The sequence below is a fragment of the Heptranchias perlo genome, chromosome 5 (assembly GCF_035084215.1).
Source record: "Heptranchias perlo isolate sHepPer1 chromosome 5, sHepPer1.hap1, whole genome shotgun sequence".
In the NCBI taxonomy this organism is placed as follows: domain Eukaryota; kingdom Metazoa; phylum Chordata; class Chondrichthyes; order Hexanchiformes; family Hexanchidae; genus Heptranchias; species Heptranchias perlo.
In genome coordinates, this window is record NC_090329.1 from 69,579,180 (window position 1) to 69,591,203 (window position 12,024).

General features: G+C 38.9%; 1 protein-coding gene across 2 annotated transcripts in view; it reads left to right on the forward strand.

Moving 5' to 3' along the window:
- Positions 1-12,024, forward strand: part of ptprk (protein tyrosine phosphatase receptor type K) — a 539,056-nt gene that overhangs the window by 442,535 nt on the left and 84,497 nt on the right. The window contains exons 15-16 of one of the 2 annotated variants that reach the window (XM_067984566.1): positions 2,457-2,486; positions 5,186-5,346. In XM_067984566.1, coding sequence (XP_067840667.1) covers positions 2,457-2,486; positions 5,186-5,346 — 191 coding nt within the window. The remainder of the gene's footprint in view (positions 1-2,456; positions 2,487-5,185; positions 5,347-12,024) is intronic. The other variant, XM_067984567.1, reaches the window with a different exon arrangement.

Genomic DNA, 12,024 nt, shown 5'->3' on the forward strand with positions numbered 1-12,024 from the left:
CCACTAATACAAAAGAGATTTACCCCATTTCTCTGCTTTCTATCCCCTAGACATCTCTCTCTCGCGCTCTCTCTCTCGGTGGCTGTGCTTTTGTTTTTTTTCCAACAGGCCTCTTAAGTGGCACCTTATCTTTTGAAAATACAAACATACAATATCTACAACATTCCCTTTATCTATTCACTCTGCAATTTCCTCAAGAAATTCAGTTAGCGAAGTATGACCAGCCATTTGAAAATCTATGCTGACTGTCTCATTAGCATGGATAGCGGATTGGTTAATGGACAGAAAACAGAGAGCAGAAATAAACTGGTCATTTTCAGGTTGCAGGCTGTAACTAGTGAGGTGCTGCAAGGATCAGTGCTTGGTCCTCAGCTATAGACAATCTATATTAATGACTTAGATGAAGAGACCGAGTGTAACATATCCAAGTTTGCTGACAATTCAAAGCTAGGTAGGAAAGTAAGCTGTGAGGATGCAGCAAAGAGTCTGCAAAGGGATATAGACAGGTTAAGTAAGTGGGCAAGAAGGTGGCAGATGGAGTATAATGTGGGGAAATGAGATTATTCACTTCGGTAGGAAGAATAGAAACACTGACTATTTTTTAAATAGTGAGAAACTATTAAATGTTGGTGTTCAGAGGAATTTAGGTGTCCTTGTACACAAAACACAGAAAGTTAACATGCAGGTACAGCAAGCAATTAGGAAGGCAAATGGTATGTTCGCCTTTATTGCAAGGGGGTTGGAGTACAAGAGTAAGGAAGTCTTGCTGCAATTGTACAGAGCTTTGGTGAGACCACACTTGGAGCATTGTGTGCAGTTTTGGTCTCCTTACCTAAGGAAAGATATACGTGCCTTAGAGGTGGTGCAACGAATGTTCACTAGATTGATTCCTGGGATGAGAGGGTTGTCTTGTGAGGAAAGATTAAATCGAATGGGCCTATACTCTCTGGAGTTTAGAAGAATGAGAGGTGACCTCATTGAAACATATAAGATTCTAAGAGAGCTTGACAAAGTAGATGCTGAGTGGCTGTTTCCCTTGGCTGGAGAGTCTAGAACTAGGGGACATAATCTCAGTATAAGGGATCGTACATTTAGGACTGAGATGAGGAGGAATTTCTTCACTCAGATGGTCATGAATATTTGGAATTCTCTACCCCAGAGGATTGTGGATGCTTAGTCGTTGAGTATATTGAAGGCTGAGATCGATAGATTTTTCGACTCTAACGGAATCATGGGATATGGGGATTGGGCAGGAAAGTGGAGTTGAGGTAGAAGATCAGCCATGATCTTATTGAATGGCGGAGCAGTCTCGAGGGGCCTACTCCTGCTCCTATTTCTTATGTTCTTGTGTCTCCATCTGTCTTCTCACCATATATATCAATCCAATGCATCTAGGTGCTTCTTGAATCCATTTTTGCTGTATTCTTTGTAAGAACATATGCATATAAATCCTGTTGACATTATTTAACACTCCAAAGCACCCAGGGAGTTTACTGATATGTTACAAGTATTTAAATACCAATAGAAAATTTTAATCAGTATTCCTAGTTATCTGATTGGTGTTGGAACAAAGTATATTGTCAGAAAAGAGCAGCTATGAATTTTTAGAATTGTTCTGGGTGAATAAGTTATTTAAGGATTATTAGATATTGGTAAATCCAACAGAACAAATAGATCTTTGTTAAATTTCCAAATTATGTCGTATGTAAAATGCATTAGAGTTTTTACATTTTTGCTTTGTTGAAAATGAAATGGTATTTAAATGAATCAATATTGCTTCAAGGTTAATTAAGGGGGGAAAAGTTTTTCATTTCGAAAATGTCAGTTGACTCAAAATCATTTTAAAAATAGTTGTTTTAGCCGTAACTGATTTCAAGGTAGTCAGCTGGTCATCGGCGTTGGCCTTTTATCTGACGTGATCATCTATATCACGTTGCTGTAATTGATGCAGTTAAAGTTGCTTTGTTTTTTAATGCCTGGAATGTTCATGGTTTCATTGACCTAATATTTCTGTGCAAAACAACATGATAGAATGAAAGTTATTCTGTTCAAATACATATCTTTACTCTTTGTATTTGCTTCTAATTATTTTTAGTATTTTTTTCCTGTTGAGACAGGTTCATAATAAAGACAAATTTGGCAATTCTGAGTTATTGTATAGTGCATGCAGGAAATGTGCAATCGATTTTAATTATTCACTTGCTTTGTTCAACAACTGAACAACATCTGGAACATAATTGTCCACTGTCATTTTGTACCCATCGTTTCTATTTTATTTGCAAGCACTTGATTGCATGGAATGTAAGATTAATTTTTGCATGAATAGTTTGCAATAAAATGCTAACAAAAGATGATCAGTGTCTAAATCTAGCTAGCATTTGCTTTGTTGATTATAACTGATTCCACACCATTATTCACCAATAATTCTTTCTTCCACTGTCTGATTTGCTTGCCAGGAGGAGCTACTATTCTTATTCTTATTACCTGTAAGTAGACAATAAAAGCAAGTCTGTTGTTATTTTGAAAGGTAAAGCGTGCTTTTGGGTACAAATGATAAGTTTTGACACAAACGGCCCTGTTGTGAATCCAACAGGCTTCTGGGAAAGTTAATATACAAGAAACTCCTGTTTTATGCAATTTGTCATTTTAATTTAAAATTGAAGCCTACAAAACATTTTTAATAAGTTGAATAAGTAGCTCAGTAATAAAGATTATCCTTTTTGGATGTGATTGGAAACCAATGTTAAAATTTAAATTTTAACAAGTTATAGTCCGAAATGTCTGAAGCTTGCACTTGACTTTGTTCCCACTAATGGAATATTTAATTGAAATAATTCGATGTAAATGTTTTATTATAGCTGTAATTAACATTAATTCTTCATGCACATACAATGGCAGGGAGGCCTCTTGCACCTCAGTAAGAAAAACTGCCTTTGCAGAATGACATTTTGTAGAAGGGGCAACAACCTCTGCTGAGCAGGTGATGCTCAGTACAATGCTTATTTTTAAAAGGTGCACTACAGTGGACTTAAGTAATGGAGGCAGTTCTCCGGTTAATGAGAGTGAACATTTTCCTTGTAAAACTGGTCATTGGACAAAAATATATCTGGATGTTGTTTCCTTCAACAGTTTACTATTTCAAATAGAAAAGAGAGCCACAAACTCATTGAGTAATGGGGATATTACCCTGTCTTCAAAAAAAACAGTTTTAGAAGATAACAAAACACTTACCAAGCCAAAATAAAGATGCAGTTGATTCCACCAATTTAATTGTATTGAGAAATCATAGTTAGTTATAAAACTGTGGTTGATTTCAGCAAAGCATGATTAGTTTCACAATGTCATCCACATTGTGATTTTCATCCCCCTTCCCCTCCCCCGCAATGCTTGCACCACTGGCTTGTGTATGTGCTTCAGTTTTTCCGTTGAAGAGTTTTGTTTTGATAAATAATGAGAACTGGCTGCAGCTCATTCAATCTCAAATAGGTACTAAATTGCTTTTTTATCATGGAAGAGGATGCATGGAAAGTGCTTGGCTGAAAATATAGCAGTGCACTTGAAAGATGCCACATGTTCACTGGAGTCCTACAGAGGGACTGTCAGTAGTTTGAACTGAGAATTAAATTACTAAATATAAATTTTCATTTAAAACCTTGACACGTACAGAATAATACTGAATTATCTTTTGGATTTTGTGTCAAAGCTTATGAATTTGGCCTTTTACCCTTGACAGCTGTTCTAGTGCATGCGAAGTGCAAGAATCAATAAAGATCTGGGGAACGGCAATTTATTTGTATTCTGAACAATGTATATTGATTGAATCTGAATACTTTATTTATTATGAATAATCCACTTTACAACACTTTTTAGTGTTTCCATTATGCCACAGATGATGTTTGATGGGTTGAAGACACTTGTTTAGAAGAACAGCTAATCAGTTTCTAAAGTTATAAAGAAATACACAATGTATTAATACATTTAATATGGTATTCACAATTGTAAACTAATTCAGATGAGGCCCTGACATTGTCTGAAATAATCTTATCTTTTCATATAAATAATATCAGTTGTATATTAACCCAGCAGGCACATCATATCCAAGGGAGTTAACTTGTTTATAGATTCACAGTTATCATTCTGTAATCAAATAACTCGCTCCATTAATCAGATCAGTGATGGGCACAGTCAAGCGTCAACCAGAGTTGAAGTAAAAATTTCTACTGCCCACAGCCAATAAAAATCAAATAGAGAGTGAAATCTAAAGTAGGATTATAAACTGACCATATTTGCAAGAATGATAGTCAACCTTTTTTTATGTTAAGGTAAAGTCAGATCAATAGTAATCAGTATTTGCTAAAAATATAACAACATGCTCCATTTTAAATGATTTAGTTAAACTCAAATCTGCATGTCTATTTATTACATTGGAAGAAATGTAGGAGTGTCGGAATGCAAGCAAACTAGACTTAATTCTACTTCTGGGCACGACTGCTCATTTAACTCTCTACAATTTCAAAGTCAAAGATCTTCCACTCATAAAATAAAACTAAATGGGCAACAATAGGTCACAATGCTCCCAAATCTAAAGACTTGTCAGAAGCCTCATACAGGCTTGATCATTGATAATTAAATTCTGTTTTTCCATTTGTGCAAAACACCTTTGTTACACCTATGTTCCTAACAAGACTGAGATTGATAGATTTTTATTAGGTAAGGAACAAAGATGGGTAAATGGAGGTGAGGTACAGATCAGGCATGATCTAATTGAATGGCGGAACAGGCTCGAGAGACTGAATGGCCTACTCCTGTTCTTACATTCCTTAAGTGTCTTTATGTTCCTGAAGTTCTGGATCTGTAAAATTTGTAAAAGAGCTTGCGCTCTCCAGTGACAACCAGTTTGTATATTGTGAAGTTTAAAAAAAAAACATTTTTTGTCGATAAATGCTTTATGTTGCCAAATCTCAGAACAGTGATTGGGTTCTTATATTAGAACACAATAGCAAAAATAATTTTTCAGCAATTTCTGTTTCTTGATATGAAGTGTTCTGTTTCTAAAAAAAAAAGGGAAACTTCAACCCCCCCCCCAAAAAAAACAAGAATACTGTATATTAAACTGAAACATTTTCCATATTAAAATTCTGCTTAAAAACGAAACTGTTTGCTAATTTTCCTTTGTTGATTGTAGTAAACTTGCAAAGAAGCGCAAGGATGCGGTAGGAAATGCTCGGCAAGAGATGACTCATATGGTGAATGCAATGGACAGGAGTTATGCTGATCAAAGCACACTTCATGCCGATGAACCCCTTTCTATCACCTTTATGGACTCGCACAACTTCAGTCCTAGATGTAAGTATTAAATAGTTAACATAATTTTTGTAAAACGCATCTTTAAAAAGGCCGTTGGGGGAATCTCATCAAGGCATATTAAACAATGTATAGATATTTTTTTCAAAAAGCACATAAAGATCTGGTTAGGAAACACAACTTACCAAAGCTTACGAGTCCTCAAAAGGTATGATTATGAGAGCAGCTGTCCTCTCAATTTGGCAAATTCATGAAGCAAAGAGGGGAAGCACACAGGTTGGGGGCCAGAGACTGTGCACACACTCAGATAGCATGTGACTTAAATATCGGGGCCCCAGTAGTTCTCAGGACGCGATCCCGGTAATTGCAACAATATTGTGCACTCCAGCGCTGACCCTGCTGCAATTCGCAGGGTCACTAGGAGGGGATCAAAATTACACGGGGCTGGCAGGCACAAGCAATATTAAGGCCACATCTTCAATGCCCATCTGTCCCAAACAGCCAGAAAATCCAGTGCTTGTCTGCCATGGGGTGGGGTTGCCCCAAGTCCCCTTTAAGGCTGATCAAAAAATCCTCTCTGTTCTTCATGGCCCCAACTACTTGCATACTTGCCTGGCCTGGAGCACCAACGCTCCCCCACCCCCGGCCAAAGTGGTACCACCTTCCATTTCATCTCACTGGGTGGACCGGCCTCTGGTACTACGGCGGTTCCTGACTGAGCCAGAGAAGCAGGAACTCCCCATAGCGAATCCCTGCTAAATGTTCTGCCTGATGATATCAGCTGACTCTCATTTACTTGATCCCTGGCTTGTGTTAGAGCCAAAAATGACATGACTGAAGTTAAATTTATTTTCTGATTTATTGACTAAGTTTCTGGTCTAGATACACTTATCGACTGACAGAGGCATTTAATGAAGGTGATAGAATACATAGCTTAGAATCATAGAATGATACAGCACAGAAGGAAACCATTCGGCCCATTGTGCCTGTGCCGGCTCTTTTGAAAGAGCTTATATTTTTCGCTGGTTGAAATTGAGAAACAACTTGCATTAATGTTGTTAGATCACCCCAAAGGACTTCACAGCCAATGAATTACTTTTGAAGTGCAGTCACTGTTGGTTTGTAGGCAAATGCAACATCCAATTTGCACACAGCAAGGTTCTACAAACAGAAATGAGCTGAATAACCAGTTTATCTTTTTTTGGTAGTGTTGGCTGAATGTTGGCCAGATCACTAGTAAAATTCCCTGCTGTTCTTCGAAAAAAAAATACTATGGCATCTTTTGCATCCACCTGAATAGCAGAAGGAGCCTCAGTTTAACTATTCATCCAAAAGACGGAACTTAGTTAAAACTCCCTCAATTATGTGCTTAATTTTGGTCACCGTACCAAAAAAAAGCTATACAATCGTTGGAGAGGATGCAGCAATAAGAATTAGCATAATTAGTGAAAATTAAATTTTGAAAAGCCAGTAGAAGAACTTCTTTACTTAAAGTGATAAGTGATTGGAATAATGTTACTGGCAGAGTAGAGGAGAGAAAAGCTTGCGGGGCATTGGGGACGAAAATTCATAGATCCGGAACCCAACATTTGTACCGAGATTGCACCCACTGGTGCCCTCTTCTGCTGACCCTGCCAGAGTTTGCGGGTGAGTGGGAGGGCACCTATGTACCACAGGGAACCACTATGAGTGCATTTCCGTGCCTTCCTGTCCATTTCTCCCAGAAACTCCGATGCTCACCAAACCCCAGCCACATTCCCCTCAGACCGCTGAGCAAGGGAGCTAATCGTCAATATAAAAAAAAAAAATTTTTATATAGGAAAAAACCTGCTTCTCTTCACGGCTGCAGCACATTCCTGGCTAGGACCCTACCAGTGGGGCCCAGATGTGCACTTGTGGAGGCTGATACACCTTTGTCAATCAATGTGTCAGCCTCCACTGATAGGCCAGATCCCCGTCCAGGAACAGGAACACCCAGCATAGGGAATCCTTGCACCACCAGCCATCATTTGGCTTGTGTGAGATGGACAGCAGTTCTGCCCCTTACAAGGGAACCAAGAAAATCCCGGAGTTACAGCAAAACCTGTCAAACTATAGCTGACTGAATGCTAACTTGGCAGAACTACAGAGTACTACAGGGGTGAACTTCAGTGGGTCAAATAGCCTTTTCTCATCATTGACTTTTTAAAATTTTCTTATCACAGAATAATCATGTTTTGGAATGAATTTATTCTCTTGGGAGGAGTGGTTAGTCTAAAGTTTACATCAGATAGATTTGGAAATACATAAACAATGAATGAGGTAGAGGTGTGGAAAGGTGACACCTTGTATATACTAAACTATTTTATTTTCAGTGGTTGTTCCCTGTTCATTTTTGTATGCATCGAAGTGTTTCTGGCTAGTCCACCTTGAAATTCCTATATATCAAGCAGTTATTTGCTTCTGCCAGTGATAGGAGTCGACTGCAATCAGAATATTATTCAGCTATCTGATATGCTTATATCAAAAAATAGTATTTACTCATTACACTTGAAATGAATTCTTGCTTGAAATCATAATCTGTTTCAGTGGAATAATACAATTTAGTTTACACTTGAAAATACACCCTATATGTGCTATCTTCCATCCTGACCAAAGTCACAAAAGACATCCTCTGTGACTGACCATAATGTGATATCTCTCCTTGTCCTTGAGCTTTCTGTGGTGTCTTCCCCCCCCCCCCCCCACCCCCTCCATTGCTACTCTGTTGTCCAGCTCTGGGAGACTGCACTTTTTTATTCATTCTTGGGATGTGGGCATTGCTGACAAGGCCAGTATTTATCGCCTATCCCTAGTTGCTTGAGAAGTCGGTGGTGGGCTGCCACCCTGAACCACTGCAGTCGTGTGGTGATGGTGCTCCCACAATGCTGATAGGTAGGGAGTTCTAGGATTTTGACCCAACAAGAATGAAAAAATGAGAGTGTATTTCTATGTCGGGATGGTGTGCAACTTGGAGGTGATGATGTTCCCATTGTCCTTCTGGGTGGTGGAGGTCACAGGTTTGATAGTTGTTGCCTGAAGATGCCTTGGTGGGTTGCCGCAGTGCATTCCATAGATAGTACAAACTACAGCCACCAGTAAAGGGGGTTGATGTTTAGCCTAGTGGATGAGGTGCAGATCAAAGTGGACTGTCTTGTCCTTGATGGTGTCAAGCTTCCTGACTCTTGTTGCAGCTCCACCAGTACAAACAAGCAAGGAATATTACATCACATTCCCCAGCTTCCATATGTTTGATAAAGACACATGGTTCTATCTCTCCACCACTTCTTTTGACCCCACAGCCACCCCTGTGCTGTCAGGCTGTATGCCTGACATTAAGTCATGGGAAAGTGAAATTTTCTTTCAAATGAACATTGGGAAGACCATACCGTGATTTTTGGCTTGGTCATAAACTCTGCAAAACTCTTGGATCCTGTTGGGTCCAGAGTTAAGTTTCAAACTCCAGAACCTTTCCATCAACAAGATTGGTTACTTCAATCTCCACATCATCACCTACGTCAACCCCTGCCTTAGCCCAATTTCTGCTGAAGCCCTTCTCCATACTTTTGTCACTTCTAGACTGAATTTTTCCAACATTGTTTTTGTCAGCTTCCTACCTTCCACTTTCTGTAAAATCCAACTCATTCAAAACTCAGTTGTCCATCTCCTGTCCCGCACTAAGTTCTGTTCATGCATCACCACTATCCTTTGATGGTCTCCTGACTCCCCATGCATCAAAGTTAAAATTCTTGTAATTTTCAAATCTCTCAATGGCCTTGCCTCTACACTCCAACCTTCTGTCCTCTCCCTCAGCTGTTGGTCCCCCGATTCTCTCGTTCCATGCATCTCTTTACCCTTCACCTTTCCATTTGTGGCAGAGCCACCAGCAGCCACAGCCCACTCTCTGGACCTCCCTTTCTAAATCCCTCTGCATCTACTCCCTCTCCACCTTCCACCTACTTAAAACCCATCTTTTGAACCAAATTTTTCGTCACCTCTTGCAACTCTCCAACCATGGCTTGACATTGTTCCTTTTTATTTTTTCCTCTGTAAAGCGCCTTGGGGTGTTTTTCTACATTAAATGTGCTGTTATAATGCAAATTATGGCTGTTTTAGTTTCAGGTTGATCTCAGGCAAAAGCACAAATAATGTAGGAAATCCCCCTAAAGTAACCTTCTCAAGTGAAGTATAGTTCCTAGTCACAGTTATTTGTAAAGGTTAACAACTTGTGGCTTTGCAGTAGGAGCCCCTGAGACTTTAGGGCGGATTTGAAAATTGCAAGCTATTTTTGGAGGTGATGGATAGAAAATGATGTGCCACATTTGTGAAATCGGCCCTTTTGTTCAGGAAGGTTTTGTGGCTTCTTGCTGTCTCAGCGGTTACTTTAGTGAGTAGTGTAGACTAGGAAGATTCCCAGTTCAAACTCTGAGTGTTGATTTAGTTGATCTCAGCTGAGGCAACAACAGGGGTGCTACAGTTGGATATGTATTAAAGCTAGATGGACCAGGTTGTGGAATGATGCTTCTCACATAGGAACAGGAGTAGATCATTCAGTCCCTCCAACCTGTTCCTCCATTCGATCACATCATGACTGATCAATACCTTCCACAAAAAAAACGGAAGTGAAATTTAGGTAATACTACTATACACAGAGGTTGGTTCTCTGCCACAAACCATTGTTGAAGCAGAATCCACAATTGTTTTTAAAAAGGGAAATAGATAGTTGTTCAAAAAAGGAGTGAGCAGGGGAGTGGGATTAGAGTAGGTGGCTCGTGAAGAAAATCCTGACACAGACTCGGTGGGCCAAATTTTCATTTTTATGGATGCAGCGTAGCCAATTAAGCTTGCTTTAGCTGGCCTATTCTACAATTTTTAAGTGAACTTTACAGCAGTGTGCAATTTGATATGAAATTCCTAGCAAAATACAGGCATAAAACACACTCACTCATCAACAAAACCTTATCATTGATCAGGTTGCCAATACAGGCACCATCTACAGGCCTCCTTATAAATTAACAATCTGTTTATATGGATTTTATGTTTCAACAGCACTGTGTAGCCGTACTGAATTTTCACGGGTGTAGATCAGTTGGCATCAATAGACATAAACTGGGAGCTCTTCATAGGAGGAACTATCATGAGAGAACCAGGCATTTAGCTCACTCATTCACATTACATAGATGGGAGAATAAATTTTTTTAGTAGGTATCTCACTTCATACCCGCCTCCCCAGCATGTATTTCTTTGCCTTTAAATAATCCTGTTCCTTATTTATTGTTTGGTCTTAAATCAGCAAATTAAATCATGCTTGGAGATATATATATTTGTATATTTTTAACAGTTCAAGCTATTAATTAAGTTAATTTTGTGTCTTTCAGTTTGAGGGAGGGAGAGAGATATTTTGTATAAACATTAATTATCAGCACCCAGTTGGTAACATACTTGCTTCTGATTCAAAGGATTGTTGCATCAAGCCCCACTCTGCGACTTGAGCACATAATCTAGGTTGACATTTCAGTTCAGTACTGAGGGACTAATGCACTCTTGAAGGGCCATCCTACAGATTACATATTGAATTAAAGTGTTACAGGTAGATGTTAAGGATCCCAAGGAGAGTTCATTCATCCCATTGCTGTTTGTGGGATCTTGCTGCTGTCACATTCATTTACATAGCAACAGTGATCGCACTTCAAAAAGTAACTCATTGTATGTGAAGTGCTTATATAACTGCAGTGAGTTAAATGCCGATTGTAAACAATCTGACAACACCAAGTTATAGTCCAACAATTTTATTTGAAAATCTGAAATTCCTTTCAGATGTTTCTCCCTCTCTCTCTGTTTTTCACAAAACAGAGAGAGAGGGAGAAACATCTGAAAGGAATTTCAGATTTTCAAATAAAATTGTTGGACTATAACTTGGTGTTGTCAGATTGTTTACATTTGTCAACCCCAGTCCATCACCGGAATCTCCACATTAAATGCCGATGACTGTCTTGATCAGGTGGTTTGGTTTGAAGTTGCCTTAGTCAGAGAGAGGTGGATTAATATATACACAATTTAAGTGATATGGCTGCTGAACCAAATATTAGATGAACACTCTCACACTCTTCCAAGCTAAGTAAGTAATTGTTATCAACATTCACTGCCCATTTGGTTTTAAAAAATCCACAGGAAAACTCTTGAGTTCTCCCAATGACCTGGCCGGTACATGCAACAGCCAGACCAGAAGGTCCCAAGTTTGGTTCCCAGTCTATGTTGAATTGCTAATCTCAGCTAAAACAGAAGTTGGGAAGCTATACTTTCCTGAGTGTCCCTGAGTTAGGAGAAGAATATCAGCCAGGTTCACATTGCTGATCACTTTCCGGGTACTGGAAAATGTCCTTGTGTAGATGTCAGGTGAGAAAAGAATCAAGGCTGGCTATGATGTCTCTTGTAGTTGAATAGTCTGTTGACACGCTGTTACGCTTCACATATATGAAGAATTGCTAATTGGTTGAGCTGCTAGTGCCCTTGCAATAGTCCGTGCCTTTGGAGAGAAGGGCAGAAAATTGGGTGATGGAGAAGAAAAGCTAAAGAAAAATTAAAGTTAATACAAAAAACACTCAAATTACTTTTTCTAATTCTATAATAATGCTTATCTTTTAAATTATTTTCTTTGAAACAGTGAAAACGGAAATGTTCTTTGTGTAATTTGGAGATTTT